The sequence below is a fragment of the Neolamprologus brichardi genome, chromosome 9, assembly GCF_056152115.1.
Source record: "Neolamprologus brichardi isolate AB-2024 chromosome 9, ASM5615211v1, whole genome shotgun sequence".
Lineage (NCBI taxonomy): Eukaryota > Metazoa > Chordata > Actinopteri > Cichliformes > Cichlidae > Neolamprologus > Neolamprologus brichardi.
Genome location: NC_142112.1, coordinates 31,197,984 through 31,222,714, shown reverse-complemented (window position 1 = coordinate 31,222,714; position 24,731 = coordinate 31,197,984). Strand labels below are relative to the sequence as shown.

General features: G+C 41.1%; 1 protein-coding gene across 2 annotated transcripts in view; it reads left to right on the top strand.

The window, feature by feature from the left end:
* LOC102798852 (collagen alpha-1(XV) chain-like) overlaps positions 1-24,731 on the top strand; it is a 66,419-nt gene that overhangs the window by 15,092 nt on the left and 26,596 nt on the right. For both annotated transcript variants that reach the window (XM_087846300.1, XM_087846299.1), the window contains exons 3-5: positions 17,038-17,285; positions 17,377-17,547; positions 19,795-19,926. In XM_087846300.1, coding sequence (XP_087702426.1) covers positions 17,038-17,285; positions 17,377-17,547; positions 19,795-19,926 — 551 coding nt within the window. The remainder of the gene's footprint in view (positions 1-17,037; positions 17,286-17,376; positions 17,548-19,794; positions 19,927-24,731) is intronic.

Sequence of the window (24,731 nt, the reverse complement as noted above, 5' to 3'; positions counted from 1 at the left end):
CACTTGGAATCTAGGCAGAAATACACCTGTGATTATTTATGGCAATGGCTGGCGGTAAAATCAAAACAAAGTTGACAAGTTAATCTGCCAATATGTCAAACACTGACATTGCAAAGTCCCATTCCATGATGAATCGCAACATAAAGCCTGAAGTCTGAAATCCTGAAGATTTGTTTTTTTTCAAGACTCTGTATGTGCAAATCACACAACATCGTCATGCTGTCAGTTAGTCTTGGATGAGGAAGTCACGTCCAGGTCAGATGTTAGGATCAAAGACCTTGTCAGAGGGCCAACAAGCACTTGCGGATTTTTCTAGCTTTTAACAGCTATGTGCAACCTCCTCTGTTATAGAGCGACCGTCAGTAAGGAGAGAGGCCAGTTTCTAATTTTGGAAAGCTTTACACCCATGCAAAAGTACACACGGTTAGCACACACAGCTTTGCTGAACTAAGGCTCAGTTGTAACATTTGCTTTTGGATTAGGTTACTTTAACAATAGCTCCGTAAGTCAACTGGATTCATCTGGCAAGTCTAAGACTCTTTATTAGAGAGGTGAAATTGTTGTTTTAGGGACACAAACTTACATTTTGGGGATTTGATTTCCCTTTCAAGACAAAAAATAGTCCCCATATGGTAAAATATGTGTACTGTATTTTTTCCAAACTCTCTAGCAGGTGGAAAGCTAGTCATTATAAATGTTTTACCAAATATTCATTATAGGATTTAAGTTTATTTGAAAAAAGAATATACGCTAATTTCATCTTATAAAATGGAAGGATTTACAGGTTTTCTCTGTAAAATTAAAACCTTTTGTTCACCTTTTTTTCCCCTTTTTATCCTAAAACTGTCAAAGGGGTTAGGTGAGGATGTCATGGCTCTGATTTACATTAGTCTTTCCATCTGTTGCATTAGCATCCACTATATTCAGTTAAAATCTGTCAGTTTTTTCTTTTTCCTCTTCTTCCTTTTTTATTGAGAGCTTATTGAGATCCCGAAGGTCTCAGTGGATTTTCATGGACACACTGACAATATGGAACATAAAATGTGTCCAAAGCTATAGCCTTGGCTGTAAAAACGGAGCCAATGTATCCATCTCGCTGAGGATCAGCTAAAGCAGACGCAGTATAGGCTCTCGGGTATTTCAGGAGCTTGACTGATTTAGTGTAGCCACTGGTTGCACCTGCACTGCTGGGAAGGTGGTCATGAGTTTATTTTACACAAAATCCCAAATCTGTGTACTCTTACACAGTATCAGAGGTGAAGAAGAGCAGGCACCTGGGAAATAAGGGGAACAAAATTGCAAGATTGAAGCCTTATTTCCACACCTTTTACTCACATTTTATTCACTCTTTGTCTCATCCTGCCCTTTGCTTGATTTTTATTTTCAAAGACAAGAAGATTGTCCTATTCTCTTCTCTTTTGCAGATCCATGTTAGATTTAGGGTAAATTATACCATCTGTCATTTCTAACCCTTGTTTGCAACAAACAAAATCTGTCTTCATACTGCATACAGTTCTCCTTAAAAAGACTCAGACACCCTTAACATTTAGGAGAAACATGGAGATACACTAAAATAACAAGCCAATGAGCTCGACCTGCTTTTGACCTGACAAATGATGCTAACAGCTGCTGAGTGTTCTCGGTTATTGTAAGACACTGGGGTCAAGGATTGGGGTCACTTCCTCCCCAGGATGAACCTGGACTGCATTTTGATCCAATTTAGCAACTGTTGGGATGCAAAACAGCTGCATAGTTGTTTGCTCTGAAACCTTTCTTTTGATCCACAGTGGATCTTTGGTGTGGTGCTTTGTACTGTAGATTTAAGAAGCGATCACTTAGCAACTGAGCAAAGAGGAAAGATCCACCTGAATAGCTCTGTCTGAGAGTTTGTTGCACACATTGAAACATTGGTTACAAAGTAGTGGAAGAATTGCAAATCCTCAAATCAAACATAATAACTTTGCAGATTTCTGAGGGAGAGCTGCAACAGAGCTGTGGAAGATCCAAGCTAAACTACTCACAGTAATGTGGAAATCAAAAGGGCTTCATGCAATAAATCAACTCTTGACCCAGAAGGGGACTCATTGATGACGTCCTCCAGTTCATTTTAAATGTGTTTGCTGAGACCAGTCAGATTTCTTTACAACAAACTAGGAAAATCATTTCTGTGAGGACCTTGCTAAAGTGACCCTATCTGTACATGCTGATAAATTCCCTTAACTGACTGTGGATTCACTTTGTGTCTGTTTACAGAGGATCTTAGCTCTTTGGTAATGCAGAGAGAAGGCATATGGGAACTCAGAACCACTCAGAAGCTAGAGAGAGACACTTGCATTCAGCCCTCCAAAAAGCAGTATGTTCAAATTGATTGAAAAGAAGTTGTGGCGTTCACAAAGGAGTAGGCAGGACCTAACCTAAAAACTAGTCTGCATTTTTGATACAGCCTTCAGATGACAGTAAATGGCTGCAATATATAAACGTGGGTCTGCAAAGCTCTGCTTATAACCTACGAGCTATCTGTGTTGTACCATGCTAGGACCTTGAGTTCACAAATAAACACCCCGAGACCAAGGTTAGTGGGTTGCTCACATACCCTCTTTCACAGATGCCCATTCATTCAGACAGGTTATACTCTCCTGGCAGATGCTAAATCCAGCAGCACCCATGAACTCCAAAGATTATTTATTATTATTATTATCTATTTATTTATTCTATTTATTTTACTTTTTTGCCCTTGTTTGTATGACAAACAGGAACCTCTTAAGGGTTCTGCTGACTAAAATTGCAGCTCTGTAGGTCTGTGAATGGAGTGAAAATAACTGAATAAACACAAGGTCATCTGGGTCACCTGGGATGGTCAAGAGTCTTTAAACTGTGACAGTCCACTGGCGCCGCTGGATACAGCCACACTTAAGTCAGTGAATGGACTCGACTGCAAGTGGATTGGCCGACGGCCCGTTCTTCAAACTGTAATCAACAACTCACGCTGCAGAGCTAAAGCAGATGGTATCGCTCAGACCTCCCCACCCACCCCGACACCCTCCCTCTGCAGGAACACTTTGGATAAGCTACACGAGTGTCTCCTGTGTGATGAATACAAACCTTAGCCTGCCTACAGAGCCTTGGCCTTCATCCCTGGAAAACAAGGAAAAGGCTTCTTAAGGGATTTCTTTATGGCTTGAGGAGCTGATATGGATGAAGATGAAAAGGTCACAGGACTGTGTTCAGTTGCAGATGTTGATCCTTCTGAGTTTATAGTATATCTTACTCTGTAATTCCATCGCAGTCGCTTAACCAGGAAGCATTTTTCCATTCCTTGTGTCCAATTCTTGCTTTTCTTTTCTGACAGGAGGCGAGACAAACCACAGCAATGGCAAAAGGCTGCAGGTGATTAAGCGGGAAAGAAGCCTTTTACCTTCTCTTTGGCTTCTTTAAACTGATGATCGATTGTCTCCATCTTATTCATTCTTATCACTGCCTTCTGTCTTCTTTCGTATTCTTCTTTCTCCTGCTGTTGCTCCTTCATTCGCATTTCATTTGAGAAACAACTAATACATAATTCTCTCTGCTTTATTTATGGTGAAGTGATACTTCGCAAAGGTAATCCTTGCACCGAACAGTAGACAATCTGGGGGAAAGCTGCCAAAAATTGACACTTTATTTTATTATTTTGACACGTTGGTCAGAGTGCAGTTTCTACAGCTGGTTAAACACAGCTTGGGGTAAGCCGAAACAACATGCCATTTACACGGAGCCCCGTGACATCTGAACCCTGCAGACATCCGCTTTTAACATCACACTGTAGTTGCTCTAATTAACTTAAAGCCGATGTAAGTCCATTCCTACAACATTTTTTCTTGAAGCAAAGACAGGACAAGACAAAAGTTTAATACTGAGTCAAGCTTTCTTTGATTGCGGTGTTGCTGTGTGCTGCATCAATTTTTAATGAAGTCTGAATGCTTTCATGTCATTCAGGTGGATATCAATGCCGTGTGTGGAAAAAGCCAGATGAGGTTCTGTTGTATTTGGTCCTCCTGCCTCACTCCCAATATTGTGATAGGTTTTTATTTCTCATAGAATTTATTTGCCACCATGTGTTATTAGCATAAAATATCATTCCACCTATTGAGGATTTTTAATGATTCAGAGATTTTTCTTAAATAAGCAACCTTAAAATTTGGCAAGACTGCTTGTCGGGAACCTTATCTCTCTCCTGGCTGTTTTTGGCATTTTCAGTCAGACAAATATGTAAAGAGAGGGTGATGAATTTGACTGTTGTGAAGAGTACTTGAATATCACTCGCACAAAGGCTTTTTTTTACATTAATAATAATAATAATTTTTTCTCTAGGAAGTTAAATTTGAACTTTTCCTGTCTTTTAAAACAAAAATGTGCCTCTCAACACAGCATGTAACCCTGGCGTTTCACTAAAAACTGACCTGACCTCGGGGGCTTTAAGTGAAAAAGTGAGGGAAGAATTCATGAAATATTTCACTTTACAAAGCTGATACTGTTCTCTTGCCAATGCTGCCAAGTTGGTGCCCCATGTTGAGATTTAAGATAAAAAAAAACTCTGAAGCAGCAGGGAGGTGGCCGCAGTGTTTTTGCATGCATGTGTGTTACAGTTAGGACAGTGTGTACTTGGCACTGCTAACTTGACTGCACAACTATTTGTCTTTTGGCTCTCTTCAGCCCCGGATCTGCCAGCTTGTACAGACATGGAGAAAAAAGACCCTTATCAGTGACCCAGCTCCTGTCATGTCTTTTGACTTAAAAAGGCAAAACTCCAGAGTCTTGAGTCACTGGTTCATACTCTGACCAAAACAGGTCCCGATCTGCAGGACACTCTCAATTCTTGTATTACAGAGCCAAATAGGTTTCTTAGCTTTCAACTCTAATGTTGGCAAATTTAACATTTTCATAGAAAAACAAGGTTTTTGAAGTCTAACATCTCGTGAAATGTGACCTTGTAAGCACATTCTGCTTTAACCTTCATGACCCCGCCTGCTCCGAGATGCTTTACCCTGTTTTCATTAAGAAAGCACTGCATGCTCCTCTTCCACAGTCTTGTTTAGTCACACTTAGACCTTTTAACCTTTTGTAAAACATGCAGCGGTGTTTCCACTAAACTCCACTTAAGCATCGGCCAGTCTGCAGCACAGCTTCTTCTGGATGGATGTTGACGTGATTTTTAATTATTGCCTCCTTTTGGGGAGACTAAAAGGCAAAAAATTTGCACTTTAGCTTCCGTAATGCATCCTAACAGTCAGCTATTTGTGTGCTTTGTGAATATTTAATGGATCCGGTGGTTACTTTGTAATGTGCATAACCCATTTGACTCAAGTCCACATCCTCTGCAGTTTTATGCTAATGCAAACAGTGTACAAACTGAGCAATTTACGGGTGGCGCGTTGATCAAAGAGATGATCAAAAAACCTAAGTCAGTGCATCTTTAACAGCTTTGCGCTGTATACATTAACATATATTAAGTGGGCCATAGTCCACAAAGACCACCGGCTGAGGAGAAGCTGGTCTGCCTCATTGCCCGGCTCCCCGAGATGAATTTTGGATGAAACACAAGAATGCGCTCCGCTCACTCCTCAGCACCTTGAACGCCGACTCCAGACCTCACTTTACCAAACAGACATAAGGCTCCTGTTGTGTCCATGTGCAAAGTGTGGGCTTTTAAAAAAAACTTGTTAAAACAAGATTTCAGTCTGGTAATGCATTCACTTTTGCAGCTTATTTTCTCATTTTAAACTCTGTGTAAAACTGAGGTGAGGTCCACAAACTGGACACTTTTCACCTGCACAGACAATTGTCTTTATAAAGCTTTCAGAAGAGCAGAAAAGCATCATGGTGTGTAGTCTCTGTAATAACGAATCACAGCTTGGTGGTTTTACTACTGCAGATGGCATCAACGGGGTTCAGAGAGAATGTGTTGCCTAATTTTGCTGCGGTAGGTACAGCGAGTCGTTTTTGGATTGCAAATTTTTGTTCACTGGCAACAAAAACAACGTTTTTCAAACAAAACTGCAACACTTTTTAGTTCATTTCAGGACTGCATTATATTAACTGTGGCTAGATAAACGTGTTAAAAAGAGTTGTCAGTGCCCCTGCACTCAACAACAGTCATCATCACTGAAGAAACAAAACTGGTTCTAAAACACTGTTTCCAGTCTTCGGAAACTAACTAAACTGAAATTAGAGATCTGTATTACTGCATGTGATAAAATCCACTTATCATTAGCTCTCCATCCAGCCTATTTCCCCCTGGCATTATTATGTTTGCCTACTGTAGAATTTCCTTGAAAACATTCCTGGTTTAGGGTTCATTGTCCTTTGCCGAATGAACTAATTGCACTTTTATTTATCCTTTAATGGCACAGTGTTGTGTTTGAATTTACTGGAAGGCCGGGGCCTTTCTGTGTGGTGTTTGTTTTCTCCCCATGTTTGCGTGGGTTCTGGCTTCCTCCCACAGTCCAAAAACATTTATGTTATGTTAATTAGCAATTCTAAATCAGTCAAAGGTGTGAATTTGAATGGTTATCTGTCCTCTGTGTTAGTCCCTCAATAGACTGACGACCTGTCCAGGGAGTATCTCTTGCCCTATGACAGCTGGTATACGCTCCAGCCAACCATGACCATGAATTGGATAAGCAGAAAAAAAAAAGGATTTTCCTTTATCACTCATGGGAACTAGCAGCTTATGCCTGCATACCGAGACCGTTCAGACTGCACCAAAGTACCAGTGATGACCGAAGCTCTGAGCAGGACTTATCTGAGGATGTGGGCAGAGGTTTTGTTTTAGATGCCAAGCCAAGAAGATAATGGGTCATGGAAAACTGATTTGTTATGAAATTCTGCACACAATATTTGGATGTGATTGCCGGTGACGTTACTTTTAACAATAAATTTGTGTAGGCAGGTCATTTGTTTTTCCTTCTCCAGCTGGATTACTGTAGTTTATTTCCCGCGCAGCTGCAACATGAGTACTTTGTGCATGTAATCAGCCACTGATAGGGAATTGCAGCTCATTTACTCAATATCAGGCAACGCGTGTTGCATCCTGTTTCCTCTGTTATTTCAAAAGTTTCCAAAAATCTGAACAGAAAATTGCCTAATAATTTTGCTGTCCAATTCTCTCACTTGTCTGGTGGAGGCTGGCTCCACTGTATAGTCCTGTATGTTATATATAAGTGATCAGATGGAGTCTTAGGGAAGCAACGGTGTAAAGGTTTTTTTCATATATAATTAAAATACCAGTAGATACGCACATGGCACTTTTCCATGAGCGTGGATGCCACGATTTATTCCGATTCCTGTAAACCATCTGGTTCGTCTTACAAGCTGCTGAAATTTAAATGGCTGTAAAAGCTGTTTCCATTTTATAGGATAATCAGCTGTGCTGTTGATGTCCTTTTTTTCAGGGGCTATTAGAGCATGAACTCATTGTTGGCTTTATTGTGGAAAATATCTTGCCACTTTGAGGACAGCTGGAGCCAACTGCTTGTCATCGTAACTTGGAAAAAAGTCAAAACATTAAATATTACACATTTTCAATAGTTTTCATGTTGTGTGATTTCGTCTTTTGCAAAGGTTGGTAACTTTTGCAAAAGTCTCTTTAGATGAAGAAAACTCCCTGGTCATCCTGACATTTTGGGGGGCTGGGAACAAGCTCCTTTCATGCCTCTGCTGTACATTAAAGCTGTAAGAGGTAAATCCCCCCTTCGGAAACCGCGTTTGGCTGTGATGTCTGTTTGCCTTTCTGAATATATGAAGGACTCTATTGTAACTGTGCTCCCTCATGGTTTATCTAGGGGAAATTTACAGTACTCAGTTGCAATCCTGACTTTATACCCGCAGTAATGTCCAGAAGGAAAACGGGATTACAGAACACTGAATCTGAAACGCATTTCTTCGTTTTAGTGCATCTAACAAGATTCGGTTTGGCTCTAAAATAGACAGAAACCAAACCTATAGCTTTGTGGCTAAATAGCATTTGAAAGACTTTTCCCAATATTTGGGTGAATCCAGACTTTAAACAGTAGGAGACATTTTCCCATACAAATCATAATCTTCACAGTATTGTCTCCATGTGTGGCTTGTGGTTCGGTTGCTGCAGCGAGGTGCTTGCAACACCGTGTAATCCGTTTCCCCTCTGGGATCAATAAATAAAGATGCAGCATCGACCGCAAGCTGTCTGTTTCGGATAAACCTCGTCTGAAATGCCGCACCGAATTGAGCAAATCTGGTAGCTTGCTGACTTTGAGGCATTCTTTGTGCATTAGTCTGTTCCTGTGCACACAGGCCTCCTTTTTTCTGAGCATCGCATTCCTAACATACAGGAGAGCCACACATGCAGGTGCTACTTCATTCCTGAGACATACGAACCTCACGTTTCTCCTTGAACACGACAGCCACATGTCCGCGACACGCTTATCACTTTCTGCCTCATTCTTTGGAGTTATATGTCTCATAAACCCACAAGAACGTGAGGGTGTCATTCAAGGGATTTGAGGGAGAATGTGGAGGTCACAAAGCTTTTAAAAATAAATAATTCGAGCATGACAATTAGATTTGGTGGAATGAACAACAGGATGTGGCCTTTTTCGAGGATTATAAACATAAATGTTACAAGAAGCAAAGTGCAACCTCTAAAATCAAGAGAGACACGCTTCCACACACATGCAGGCTTATTCTCTGTGACAGATGTTGATAAAGAGAGAAGTGTCTTTATTTCCAACACCACCCTAAACAAGATCTACTGACTCGCATTTCTGCTGCATTTTTCTTAATAGTGACACTTAGGGATGGGTACCGGTATCCGGTGCCATGATGGCACCGGTTCTGTCATAAACGGTAGTAACCAGACCGAAAAGCAGCGCACATTTCGGTGCTTTATTTTTCCTGAGCTGTGATACACTTTAGATTCTAGCCAATCATTTTACGTTTCCGAGGATAGTAGGCGGGTCCAGGTGCGTACGTTCTTTTAGAGCAGAGCTACAGATTAAAAATGCCCAAGGCGAAGCGGTCAGAAGTCTGGCTGTACTTCACAGCAAAAGATGCAAACTCAGCAGCCTGCAACAAGTGCTTTAAGGTGATACTGTGATACTGTCAAAGGAGGTAACACCTGGAATCCGATGAAACACCTGCTGACGCATAGCGTTTTTTTAAAAAGCCGAGAAATGCGCCGTATTTGATAGCTTGCTGCGAGACCTCACACCGTGCACATCTACTGCGGGTGTGGTGCCTGTTAACGGACCCGGAGTTAGCAACATGAACCCGAAGAGTAGAGTCCTGGCCCCTAGCCCTGCCAGTGTAGCAGAAATGATGAGGATGATGATGGCAGCAGCAGCCGTTCTTCTCTGCGTGAGTAGCTCAATGTTGTTCGTGTGTAATTTACCTTGAGTAGGCTAACCGCGTTATTACATTAATGCATGTAAGGTGAACTAGCAAACATCATCATAGCTACATGCAGCTGTTTTCTTGTTTGATGGCAGATACTCCCTTCACCCTGGCCAAAAAGGCTAAAATGACCAAAGTAAAAGTGGAAAACAGTTAAACATGAGAGGTTTTTGGACAAAGTTTGTGTTTTTTCCATTGTTTAAGCACTGCTTCCAGCCAAGAATGATACCATATATGCCCCATAGCTGCAGAAAAGGCTAACATTGTTATCTTTTTACAAAAAAACAGCTGAACATAAGAGGTTTTTGGACCAATTTTGTGTTCTCCATTCTTTAAGCACCGGCACCGTTTCAAAAGTACCGTTTGGCACCGATATCTGATAAAACCTAAACGATACCCATCCCTAGTGACACTGACCTGGTCTCACACCTGGCAGTGCTGTGTAGTCTCAGAGATTTTGTATTTCTCACAGCATGGCTGACATCATTTAAAAATTGTGATACTTTTGAATGAAAGGATGTGAGATGTGACTTTTTTTTTATCTAGCAAGACAGAGAGGGAAATCATGACTTAAAAGGTGGCCAAACCGCACTTTATATTTGTGACAATGAGCGATGGATTAGCAATCAACCACCTCCCCAGTGAGCTCCTCCTCCCTCTGACAAGCTCCAGCTGTCTGTCTGGTGATAGTACTCCTTGTTGTGCTAGCAGCAGCATCAGTGAACTCAGTGTCGTGGTAACAGATCTGCACTTTTTCCAGTCTTTGGTTAGAGTTGCCCTTCAGCTACAGTAGGATTGGATAGCCAGAGAAAAACAAAGACCAGCTGACAGCTGATATCTAGGTTTTATCAAGGACCGCCACAACATCCCGAGCAGCCTGCTTGTAGGGAAACACAAGACGGGAACGACCAGAGCTAACTGGCTCTCATCAACATCTCATCGTTTCAAAATGAGATTGTAGGAAACCGATCGAGTTGTCTGAAACTAAATATAAATCCACTGCATGTGGGTGGTCTTCATTATATCTAGGAGGCCCAACCACTTGTAGTGTATGTGGAAAAATAATGGAAATTCATGTTTATCTGGGAATTTTGTATACCCCTTTTCCAAATCAGACAGTTTTTAAGTAACTGTCATAGTCCATAAAAAAGAAAGAGTGAATGTTTCTCTAGGGCCTGGATTTGATCCTTATATGTGACACTTTTTCAAAATGTTTTTTTAAATCTGAAAATCAGAATTCATTTGACTTTTATGTCACTCGCTTAACCGAACAGCCTTGCCAGGAGACTTATGTAGACAGATGTAGTTAAGTGCTCCTTCACATCCTTAAATTTTGGATGAAATCAGTTTCAGCAAAGCCAATCAGATCTTGATCCAAAACCTCCTGGCTTCTCCCTCTGCATCCACACATACACCCATCCAGAGGAAGCAGCCATTGCTCCATAAAAAAGCCTTCATTAAAGGGTTGTCTTTCTCTGTCCTCGTCCTCTCTGCCATGGCTTCTGCTGCACATCAACTGGAAACCTTCAGTGTGTTTATGTCTGTACAACAGCATAAAGCTGGAGAAGTTGTCTTGTTGCTCATGTTGGTCCGTTCAGGACCGTGACTGGTTAACACAGGAATCTGACAATGACCACAAATCAACGTGAGCAGCAAAATCTGATCTGAGCATTAAATCAAACCCGAGCACTAAAGCTGGAAATATGACAAACAAACGTTTACAACAATTACCAGTCATGCATATCTGCAGTTGATTTCATATCTTTTGAATTAGCCGTCATTCACTTTAATATTTTTTTGGCTCTAGATTTTTTTTGTTGCCTGGTGACAAAATTGTTAGCAGCTGTCTTCCTTTCATTTAGAGGAAAATCAGATATTTAATATTTAAAACTCTGCTGGCGAGAGAGGACTCGCTGGGATCGTATGAGCCTTTCTCTGAGTAACAGTGCGACTCATTAAAGCTAAAAGGTGTCTGGAAAAGTGAAGGGTTAAAATGATTTCAAGGCGAGCTCGAGTCAGGGAGAGATGAGTGTTCTGTGAGATGTGGTGTGACTCCAAGCCACAGAGAAGTTGCTGTGTAACAGCAAACTTTCATCTCTAAGTGGTTGCATAAGGTTTGAGTATTTGTCATGGGATCATTGTGCTGAGAGAAGATTTTGTGCACATATATAATATGTATCTGATCTGGTGAGGTTCCTGTCATAGCATGTGAAAAGATTTGAGTGGTTTGATTAGATTCTAAAGTCCTGGATCAGATGTGACAGCTCGTTTCAAACACAGCTGAGTAACTTTGACTGGCATCATTCAGACTGTATCCATCAATTTTTGTGACTCCTAAGAAACTAAAAAGATCCATTTCAAAGTGCATCCACCCACCAGACGTACAATGTATTTTGTCAGTGTGAGAGTGTTCCAGTGTTTGCTGTTATTTGTCTAGCTGTGGGTGATGGAAGTGCCCTGATCCCGTTATATTAAGGAAGAGGTGTGAAAGTTGGCTTTAAGAGAATTTTTACATAATTATGCGAGTCTGTGTGTAAATGTGTGATTTATTAAACAGATGGCATCAGTTTAAGAAAAAAAGAAGCACAAAGCATTACTTGGAGTGTTTCATTAACTTTTGCAGAGATCTGTGGTTTAATTTCATTGTTTTTTATTCACATGGACTCCTATTTCCATATTTTGATTTCCATCCATCCATCAGTCCATTTTCTTCCGCTTATCCAGTTCAGGGTCACAGGGGATAGGCTGGAGTTTATCCTAGCTGCTGCAGGGTGACAGGCGGGGCTCATCGTGGACAGGTCACCTGCTTGTCACATGGCTAAGACAGAGAGACAGACAATCATTCACTCACCCACACTGTGGCAAATTCATAATCACCAATTAACCTAACCCCATGCATGTCATTGGACTGTGGGAGGAAGCCGGAGCAGCCGAATAAACCAATACAGACACAGGGAGAAGATGCAGACTCCACACAGAAAGGCCAGACGGTGGATTTGACCCAAGGAATTTCTTGCTGTGAGGCAACGGTGCTAACCACGGCGCCGCCATGCTGCCCCCATATTAAAATATCAAAATCTCCATGACATGACATGGATATTTTGATTTAAGCAGTTAGGAGAAAAGACTATATTATTGTACTGTGTGCTTTCCTGATCGTATAAAATAAACTGCCACTAATAAATAGTTTTATCTTTGAAATACAGATTATACATTTGGTATGAAAACCAGCTAAGGCCCCCTAACCATATTTCATCCTCTAATCTCGTACACACCAAAAACAATCACTGCGGACATGGACACGCTACCCACATGTGCACTCAAGTGATTTATTAAAGCATTGCTCTATTTTGGGTCCAATATGGGCGGGGCTTTTCTCTAATAAGAAAACTAGTTGCATGGATACATGTACGGTTGCATTTATTTTCATTTTCAGCCTGTGGAATTTGTTACTGTCTTACTGATTATTATGAGTCCTGTGTCTTAAAACACAATTATGAGGAAGAAGTCACATGTCTTGTTATTTTTTTGGTCTTTTTTTGTTTCTTTTGCCACTTTACAATCATGCAATGCAACTAACAGTAGTCACCCATGGACGAGTAGCTGGTTATTGATTTGTTACTTGTAAGTCAAGTTATAAGTTATGAAAGGATGGATGCAATCCCTTTTCTCCCCCTTTCCAAACACACCACAAGGACATGCGCTGATTATCCCAGTTCATTTATGCCTGCTCCACTCTTGGCATCACTGTTATGCACCATGAATACCAGCACTGCACACAGAACCTCCACATCAGCACTGGTGTAGGAGAAGAAGCCAAAATCCAGAACAAAGCAATCAGAATTCTTCAGTTTTTCCATGAAACTATTGAAACATTTCCCTGAATATAATCTGTGTCAGGTTGATATATCATTGAAATGCCAGAAAAATCTGACACAATCATACAGCTGCCTTGCAAGTACGGCTTGCGCCAGCGATGTGACATTGTTATCCAGGCCATAATTTTGTGGAAAATGCCAACATTTCTCATGAGTTTTGAAGTCACACTTTCTTCTATTCAGAGGCAGACTCATTCTCTGTCTTGCAGAGATAGCAGTGTTTGGATTGAGCGGTGCTCATTTGGACAGAAAGCAGACATGCAAACACAAGCTTCTCTGTAAACACGCAGAAAAGATACACGCACATCAAACACACACGTTTGATTACACATTCATTTCCTTGTGAAAGAACACTTTAGTTTTACAATACATGGCTACATTGGAGGGTTGTAATTCACACTGTTCCTCAGCCTCGCTTCCTCCACTCGATACAGTGATTTCTTTAGTATTGAAGCCTTTCCCGTTCCTTCTGCCTTCTGCAGCTGCCGTTAGTCGAGCCATCTGCAGACGATTTTCAGTGTAATGAATTTTCTTCATATAGAAGAAAAGCATTTGCTTGTTGGTGGCATCCATCCATCTGTTCATCTGGATTCAAACCCAAGAACTTCTTATTGTGAGGCAATGGTGCTAAACACCACACCACTGTGCTGCCTCCTTACAATAACATGAAATCCTGAACTGGAAATATAATATAAAGTCTGCCACTTTATTACATTTAAACCCAGTTCTTTAGAAGCACTGTGAGCAAACAGTATCTTGTGAAATTAACAACATTTGCTTTTATTTTCATTTTCTTCCTAATTCCCTCCCTTTTTCTTAAGAAAAGGGAGTTCACCTGACTAAATCCAGTACTATTCCTCAGTGACTCAGTCATGTGGCACCACTGTAGTTCATTTATACACCTTGAAGTTATTACTGTGAATGCTAGCTAGCTGGAGGACTTTTACTGTATCTCCTGAGCCTTCCTCTGCTCTCATTCTCGTGCCCTGTTCCAGTACAGATGGTGCTCAGACTGAGCCAAAGCAGATTAGTCTGAGAAGAGTCACACCCTGACCAGAATTAGTCACAAGGTTCTCGCAGCTGACATCTTTTTTTGCCCTGGGATGTTTTAAATTTTCACTGCTCTACTTTCCTTATTCATAGATACGAATATTCCTTTGACGCGATCAGCTGCCGGCTTACAAATGTGGCACCGGGATCATGCATGACGCAGTACAATCACAGGGTCCTGCTGCATCATGAGAACTAGAGCTAACACGGCGAGTGTAGTCACATTTCCATGGTGATCTGTCCAGCTGTCTGACCTAGTGGAAGAACATCTGCAGTGAAGTCACTCTCGGGCAAAAGACGCAGCGAGTGACAGGCAGCTCTGTGGGAATTTTGGCAGAAGTTCTTTGGCGAAGTTTAACCGCTGACAACAGAGAGAAGATATAAAGCAATGTTCACGTCTGGAGATGAAGCAGCCAACAATCCAGTCACCGATTTTCTGATTCCAAGGATCTTTTTGGAATAAGAAATTGGTCAAAGAATACTTGGAAAATATTTCTCAGTGCTTGTTTAAGCTTTCTTGAATTAAAATGTATCACAATAATAATTACAGCTTCCCGAGTTAAAGTCCTCTTAAAAAAAAAATTGCAACTAAGTTACTGTGCTGTACACGCTGACATCGTTTAGTGTGTTTGGATGCTTGTACGTCGCTTTCACTTCCAAACAATCTTACATTACAATCCAATCAGATTACTTAGATGCCTTTTGGCTTTGCTGGTGTAGGAATCTGATAAAACTACAATGACATCATAGACTGTATATGAAAGATGGACACGGGGTGATATTTTGTTAGTCTTCTGGTTGCCTAATGACAACTCCAGTGTACAATAATGACAAAGCAGGTTACATTTTAGGGCATGGCTTGGGATTTGGGGTGATCGTGGCTCAAGAGTTGGGAGTTCGCCTTGTAATCGGAAGGTTGCCGGTTCGAGCCCCGGCTTGGACAGTCTCTGTGATGTGTCCTTGGGCAAGACACTTTACCCATTGCCTACTGGTGGTGGTCAGAGGGCCCGGTGGCGCCAGTGTCCGGCAGCCTCGCCTCTGTCAGTGCGCCCCAGGGTGGCTACAATGTAGCTTGCCATCACCAGTGTGTTAATGGGTGGATGACTGGATATGTAAAGCGCTTTGGGGTCCATAGGGACTAGTAAAGCGCTATATAAATACAGGCCATTTACCATTTACATGTCACTATTGTATGAGAAATCGGCTAAGCTTTCCAATCTTCGACTCACACAAAGTCAAGAAAATCTGAAATGGCATATTTTGACTTTGTGTGAAGATAAAGATCTTTGAGGAAATGGTGGAAAAAAGAGAAGACCAACTTTCATATCCTATTTCAGTAAAAGTAACTCTAACCTGGTAGTGAAATTACAGAGCTTGGCTGCAGTGGGCATTACACAGGAGAGTGGTGTGGGTTCCTCTTCGCTGTTATTTTTTAATTGCCACAGTCTGTAGCAGTTTCAATCCAATTAATGAAGGAGGGGGAAGAAGTGTGCCTGGCCTCCAGCGGGGAGATTTACTGGCCACACACGGGCACGCACACATCATGCTTGCGGAAGACTTGATGCTTGCACTCGCTGTCTCGGCCTCTCTTTCCCCCCTCTTTTGTCTTTGCCGCTTCTCTGCACACAGACGTACACACGCCACACGGTACGTCTAATTTACAGGAGCTGCCACTGCACAGCATGTGTGTATTAGTTTTGCTTAATGCCTTCCAGATGCCCAAGCTCTATATCCCGTTGCCCGTACGCACTGAAAGAACAGACGATTGTTCCTAGGGTCTTCCTACTAAAGAGAACCAGGTGTGGGGGAGACGGCCTGCACATTTGTGACAAAGGGAGAGCGTTGTGAGCTTTTGCTAAATAGGTTTTCATGTTATTTGGTGGGGAGGGGGGTTAGTCACCACACACATTGTGGCAGAGTCGTGCATGCATGCGTACTGTGCAGCTATGATAATGATGGTTCGGATGGAAGCTCCTTCTCAAACTTTATCGGATATGTCTGACAAACTCCAAAATGTTTCAAGACAAAAGTTAGAAGGTTTGAAACAGACGACTTTTCTGTACATCAATGATCATTTTTATACATTTATCTTTTTGGCAGCCGAAAGATGACACTTGATGAGTGTAGCACACCTACACTCTCTGTCCACAGCTGTGGAATGCTTGGATTTCTAGAGCAACATTTCTCTCTGACCCCAGTGGATTAACCCACTAGGGGGCCCAGAAGTAAATATGAGCTGTAGACTGCCACTAGCCTCCTGCCCTCTATGGACTGTGTACTCCATCACCTTCAAGCACCCATCAAAACACAGAGCGCACCAAATAACACATGGCAGCTTGATTATTTAGTCAAGGACTAGGTGCCAGAAGCTGGAGTGTCTCATCTCTTATTATTTCCAGCGATGTTTGTGAGTGTTTTTGATCAGCGTTTGCATACAAATGTTTAGAGAATGAATTTCAGTGTTGCGAGCTTTTGTATGTGTTTGTATATAAACACAGTTATTTGCTCACAGATCTCTCTTACCTATATATGAAGTAATTAGACGCAGGTAGTGTTTCCGTGTTTGTCCTGGTCTGAATTTCCTGACATCAGTTTGTGTTAAGTCTTGTTTTGTTTTGGAGTTGTTGTTTTTTTTGGATGAGTATTATATTTTTTCCCTCCTCTAACAAGATTCTTCCTCCTTTCTGCTCGTCTATTGCAGAACGTGGTCCTCGAGGAGCTTTGGACCTGACAGAGTTAATTGGCATTCCCCTCCCTCCCTCCGTCTCCTTCGTCACAGGCTTCGAGGGTTACCCCGCTTACAGCTTCGGCCCGGAGGCCAACGTGGGGCGGCTTACAAAGTCGTTCATCCCCGACCCGTTCTATCACGACTTTGCCATCACAGTCACAGCCAAACCGACCACCCGGCAAGGCGGCGTGCTGTTCGCCATCACCGATGCATATCAGAAAGTGAGGACACTGTTCACCACATCTCTTCTTTGTTTTTTTGCTCCCTTCCAGGAAAATATTAAAGCTTTCCTACATGTTTTATGTTCTTCAGATTGTACAATTAGGTGTGGCTTTGTCTGAAGTGGAGGATGGCTCCCAGAGAGTCGTACTGTACTACACCGACGCAGAAACAAGAGGCCGCACCCAGGAAGCTGCTTCATTCAAAATGGGTGACCTGACAGGAAGATGGGCGAGGTTTACACTCACTGTGCAGGGTTCAGAGGTGATTAAAGATGTTATGCTAATTATCTCTTGGTGTACTCTATGCTATGTTAAAGTGGGATTTGGCAACTTGATTTGTAACATAACCTCGGCTTGCTTTCTTCGTGGACAAGCTGTTTGAAACTGGGCTGTGTGACGGCTGTGCATCTGCGCTTCATTGCGCTTTGTGGATAAATCCAATTCCTTTATGCACATAGACACTATATATAAGGTAGATATACCTTCAAGGTCTGAAAAGTGAGTCACAAGCATCTTAAACCTGCATTATTTCTTATGGCCAGCAGGGGGTGACTCGTGTTTCTAAAACAAAGTCTGAGATATAAAAGTTTATGGAAAAATGATCAATCAGCATCTTTATCTGTGGCCTCAGGAAACACTTTCTAGAGCAGACGTTCCCAAAGTGTGGGGCCCGCCCCCTAGGGGGGGCGCAGAGCCATTGCAGGGGGGGCGCGGCATGAAAAGGGAGAAAAAAAAACAAAAAAAACAACGCTTGGACACTGCTAGCAAGGGGCGCCCACACAAACGCAAAGTAGGAGACGAAGCATAGCTGAATATGTTTCCAAACCAACTTCATTCTAAGCCAAAGACTAGAAAATATGGTGAAGCATATCTTCCCTTTGATTTCACCTGCACAAGTGCCGAGGTAGGTCTCCCTGCAGGATTGGTTTTCCCTTCGTCAGGAGCAGCGCTGGGCTGTTTAAATCATGGACAAACAGTATCCCACATTCTTGATTTGTAGTTCACAAACACTTGTTGTAATGACTAACTACTCCTGACATTTTGGAGATGTTAGCTCTTTATACAGTAAAGTTACAGTGGGATACAAATAACATCAGGCTGATCCTGCCATGATTTGTTCCCCGGTTCAAATCCCGGACAAACAGCATCCAACAGTTGTTTATGTTTTTGAACCCATTTTGCACAGAGGCATTTTTTGAAAAATGTATTGATAGCAATGTTGAATATTATTACACAGGAAAAAAACCCAACTACATGTAAAATAATTACACCGTGATGCCTCTGCCTTTCTAATGGAGGGACAGTAACTGCGTGTAAAACCTGCAGATAGTCAGATTAACAGTATTTCGTCTCTATCTGCCATTCTGCAATTCATCTCATGTAAACAATAACGTGGCGCACAGCGTGACGTGAAAAAGGCACATACCTTTGACGTTGCATGACGAACTCTATATTCCTCGTCCACACATAAACGCAAAAAAGGAGTTTTAAAAAATCTCCATTCTCGGTGATTCGAAACGCCGTTTACGTGTGGACGAAACAGCTGCGTTTTCAAAAATACCCGTGTAGGTGCCGACGTAGCATAAAAGACTTTATTAGTTTATTTTCTTGCTACCTGCATATTACTTGTATTTGCTTAATTGTTTACTAAATGTTTGAGGTGTGAAATAAACCGCAATGGAGCAAAATATGGGCGTGTGTGGTTGGAGGATGTGTTCTTGCGTGCGCGCGCGCGCGCGAGGGGGGCGCGAACATTTTTCTTGTAAAACAAGGGGGGCCCAGCAAAAAAAGTTTGGGAACCACTGTTCTAGAGCATAGGTGTCAAACTCTGGCCCATGGGCCAAATTTGGCCCGCAGCCTAATTTAATTTGGCCTGCAAAGCCATACCAAATTACTATTAGAGCTGGCCTACTGGTATTATACAGCTAATATATATATTGTTTAGTATTAAGCTTTGCTTGTTCCATATTCAGTTTTTCAGCAAAACTTGTTTGAGTCAATAAGAAGAGATTCATTCTTAAATCTGGAGGAAGATTTTTTTTCAATAAATATTAATGTTAGCCCGCGACCTTGTTCCAGTTCTGAATTTTGGCCCACTGTGTATTTGAGTTTGACACCCCTGTTCCAGAGTTTGTGGTCTCAATCTGTAGTTTAAAGTCCTGTTTTGTGTGTGATGCTCTTTTTGTAAATTATAGTCTGCAGTAGACTCAAAAGAATGGATAAAGCGTGATATTCTTTAGGTCAGCCTACCTTGTAAATGGCAAGTTGCTACTGTATTGTCATATGTGGTTTTAAAACACCAACATGGCAACAGGCTGCTAAATAGTTTTCTCGTTTTCAGACCTTAGATGTGAGTATTATGTCCCAAAATTCAGACATACACTTACTGTGTGCTTAAATGCAAGGAATAAAGATGTTTGCACAGATCATCTGTTCCATATAATTACATTTTCCTCTTTTTTTCATATGGTTTTAAAGCTCAAGCATGTGCACTTGTCCCAACACGTAGGTGCGCCTCTACATGGACTGTGAGGAATACCACCGGGTTGCCTTCATCAGGAGTGCTCAGCCTCTGACCTTCGAGTCCAGCTCAGGGATCTTTGTAGGGAATGCCGGGGGTACGGGCCTGCAGAGGTTTGTGGTAAGTGTCGATGTGTGCGTGTTTGTGTCCCTTCTAGCCACGTGAGCGCTTCGGTACTTCCTACACTGACTTTTGTCAGCTCTGTACAACAGCTGCATTTCTGCTGTGTTTAATCCTCATCCCAAGCGTCAGTGGGTTTGGATCAATGACTTTGAAATGAATATTGAATCCACGGCTAGTTGCAGAAACAAATGTGGTGTTTGGACAGTTGCCGACTTTACATCTGAAGCATGAACACAATAGTCTTCGTTGGCAACTTTACGACTGCTACGGGAGGCGAGGAATGAATGACCAAGTGTACTCATGAGCACTTCTTTGTCCTATGAGAGCTCCTAAATGACAGGCTGCTTACTTACATATGTGCACCACGGCTAGTAGTCTCATTTTTGAATGATTTAAACTGAGTGCACCTTTGATTACTGCTGCCAATTCTTTCCCTATAAAGATGAGAAATCAAACGATAGTAAATATTAAAGGGTGGAGGCTAAAATCCCTCACGATAGTTAAAAATATCCCTGTGCATTTATAGCAAGTACGTGTTATCGAGAAGTGCTGAGAAATCAAATCCATGTGCAACGCTGGTTTGTGCAAGCAGTGCTCTTATAAAAGAAACCAGTAAATGCTTCAGCACTTTCATCCCCATTATCTATGATTTGTTGTTTTGTAATTTGGCTTGTTCATCACACTGCAACTGCAGATATGATGAAGAAAATAGTTTGTATTAGCGTGGGTCAGAAAATATCTGTTATGTCATCAAGATATCTATCTAAAACGTCTTCAGTGAACTGTCAGAATATTACATTTTAATAAGAAGAGACCCAAGTTCATTTTAGAAAACATGCCAACAGTACTTTTCCCGAATAAATCAACCCACGACCAGTGGCTGAACTAGAGAAGCACACGACCTGTGACTTTAAAAACAAAATATAGTCCTCTTCTTTGCCACTTTTTAACCTTTTGTTCTCGTGAATTCTTTTTTTATCCAAGTTCATGAGACGAACAGACTACAAGATGTTCCGTTTCCACAACAGTGGAAAGAAATCCTTATCACAAAGCAGCTTTTGGGTTTTTGTTTTTTTTTGGGGGGGGGGCTCTCTGTCATTAAGATTTTATTTGTGAAACGTGAGGAGAGTTTCAAAGAAATATAATGAGCCGGGCAGGCAGAGTGTGTTTATTCAGGAATTTTTTTGGTCTCTGAGGGGAGTTATTTCACCGCTGAAACAATCTGTTAGGCTTCTCCTACCTATTGTGGTTTAAAACCAACGCTGACGTACGCACATAGATCACCAGGAGCTACAGTTTCATTTTAGATGTAAAGCAACTCACTCTAGCATCATTTCAAATCTTCTATATCTTGGTCTGTGTTTAATTTATGAAAGTATGAAAGTTTCTAAAGTACATAAAGTGATGTATTTAATAGAGGAGGACTTATATTGGTGTTATAGTAGCTTTAAGGGCAATGCGGGGTTATAGACCATTAGAAATGTGAGGTTTCTTTCTCAATTTGTGTCATTTTAATTGAGACTAAATTACTGCTGTTTTATCCCATGAGTCATAGCTGCTGGCATCCTGCCAAAGCCTTGTGGAAACAAAATATTTTTGTAATATCCTGACTAAAAATGCCAGTGTAGCTGCATTACAACAACTTTTAGAAAGAGCAAAAAGTTCCTCTGCTTTCAGTGTTTCTTGTGCCACAATTCCATTGTACGTACAGTTTCTATTCTATTCTGTTCTATTATTTTACCCAACTTAAGGCCACATACTGTTAGAGGTGGGAATCACCATACATCCCACGATACGATATTATCACAATACTTAACGCACGATACGATATTATTGCAATTTTTAAAAATATTTTGCAATATTCAGATTCTGTACATAAAGGTAAACTTTATCAATATTCATTTTATCTAATATCAAAGTCTCACACTCAGTCTTTCTCTCATTTCAGTTTTATTGTTGACAAACTGAACGGTTTGTATTACAGTCTAGTCCAACTTAACTGAATGCAACCATCTGGTACAATTATAGCTATTCTGAACTATGAAATTTATGAAAACTATGCAGCCCATTCAGCAACTGAAGAATTTGAAAGTAAATTAAAACAAAATATAATTTTTTAATTTTTTATTTTTTTAAAATAAAAAAAAGTTTTAAACTTAATTAAAATAAAACATGTCTTAAATTAAAATAAGTAAACTGTCATGTTTATTGCTGCCAAAAAAAAGTTAACACATTTGGACAGTGAAGGAATGTCAGGATTCTTGCTCAGAAAAAGGATCAACATGCTCTGAAGTCAGAGCATGTTCCAGTCCACAAAAACTTTTTTTGTAACAAAATATCGATTTCTGCTGTCCCTGTATCGATACATTATTAGCAAACAAAATATCACGATACTACACAGTATCGATTTTTTCCCCCACCCCTACATACTGTACATCTACACTGTTTAATATCAGCACACTGGTTGCTAGCAAATTATAGTTACCCACATTTGAAGCTATTTCACTTTGTAGGACCATGATTCAAATATTGACAAAAGTCTTTCACGTTGTTCATTTTTCATCTGGGACAGCCTCGAATCACACACTTACCTAAAGCTGAACTAGGATAAATAATGTAGTTGAACATCATTGTGACAAGTAGTAATGGCTGCATTCGAGGTTTCATGGAAGTGGAGAATTTGTTTTAAACATTTGCTCTCTGATTGGACTGTTGGATTGTTTGGGGAAGATGCGAGTAACTTTGCAACAATCAAAAAATGGCAAATTCACTGTAGCAGCTGCTTCTTAGGCTAAAACTCAATCGATTACAAAACACAGAAGTCTGAAATTAAAGCTTCTTTTAACCTTGAATATAATGCACAAATAACGCACAAATTTGCCCACAGTGCGATCAATCTTATCTTATCAGGATACTAAGGCTAAGACCTGCTAGCCAATCAGAACTTTGGCTAGCTACAAACTTTGTTGTTACCGTCATTGTTAGAGCCCTGTTTGATGAACAGTCTGTGCCATGTGGGTTTTTGTTGTTGATATTTCTCAGCTCTTTATTGCTGACTGTACAGCTCTCTGCAGGTACTCGGGCAATCTGTCTAAAAGCGCCTGCTGTCAGATGGGGGCAGTAGTGGAAATACAGAATGTGGTGCAACCATCTGTGAACTACTCTTGCTTTTGTTGTTGTGGTTCAATTAGCCAGCTGTGGATTGAAGTTGTAACATCCAAAAAAAAGCTTAATTAACAGTGTTAAAAAGATGAAAAGTTTTTATTACAGCCAATGTCCATACTTTTTTTTTTCTGTTGTTGAGGTTTTTTCACTCTTTTCCTGTGTCAGGTGAACTTTCCTAACACTGCATTGCCTGTCTGGGCTCAACAAATCAGCATTAAATGAACGCAAAGCGTCATCCATGTCGAGCACTGTGCAGTTGGGATTTTGGTGCAATGCACAGGAGCATGTTTGTGGTGGTTAAAACCCCTCTACATAGCCTCTACATAAGCAAATATCTCAGCAAACGTACACGGCTGCTGTAGCATCAATTAAGCATGAATAAATTAAGCCCTATGTAGCGTGTATAAAGCTGGATGATATCACCACTTGGGGCTCAGAGTTGTTCTTTCTCTTGCCAATAAACTCTTTCACTCCTTTCTTGGCTCTCTTCGTGCATCCTCTCCTCCCTCTTTCCTCATCTCTCAGAAAAAGAGGAGCAGAAGTAACTGTCTGTTTCCAGCTGTTCAACTTTCGAACTGATCCTCCTCCAAAACGATGCAGCAGCAGCTCTTTGCAGCACTGCACTCCTCCACAGCGTTACATGAACACACAAAAACAAACGTCCTCGCTGAACCAGTTACTCATATGTTAAACTGGCTTCACAGAACCACAGGTCATGTAGGGCGCAACATAAAATGTGTGTTGGCCTTTAACACTGTAGTGCAAAGTGACCTTTTCGATGTCTTCTCACATGCTTTGGCCTGTGGCAGCCATAGTGTCCAGGGACTGCCAGTAACTGCAGGCACACAACAGTTTGTCACCTCTGACATCTGAAAAGTCCAGTGTCTGTCTGTGAGCAATAACCAGACTTCAAAATATATATAAACAGCCCCGATGGCGCATGTCATCCAGCATGCGTGGCTACATAAACTAGAAGCTGATATGTTGCAAAATACTTCAGCTACTGTGAAGTTTTGAAGATACATCAGTAACAGTTTAACAAAAGAAGTCAAACAGACAATGTTTGCACTTTCTCATAGATGAGGAAGCATTAAGTGCAATGCCAACAGCTGCATGAAGTTGTTTATCTCCATAGCAACTGATCAGACTTTTTCCACTGTGATTCACTCACAGATGCACTTCTATATTAATTTACAGTCAATAGACAGGGTATATTTATTTCTATTCACTTATAATGTAAATATAAGAAGTCATCTTGTGATAAAATGTAATAACAAAACGTTCAAACAAAAAGAAGCAGAAATACAGGTTTTAATGTCTGTATAACTAAGCAGCCAAGTGCACAACCATACTCCTGTTGATACAAACTTTTGTTGAAATCATCTGACTTTTGTGAATTTACTGTAGAAACCAGTTGAGGACTTGGCCTCCTTTCCATCGGTCATTTTCAATGCACCCGACCTCATTTACTAACGTCTTCAGCTCACTTTTAGACTGATTTTGTTTACATTTTTAAGAAATGAAGTTGCTAGTACTGCTTTGTTTTGCGGTGTACCATTAGCGATACTGACAGCTCTCGTGTGTGAAGGCTCTCTGGTGTGTTTCTTTGAATTTGTGCCGGGAATGATGTTTGTTCA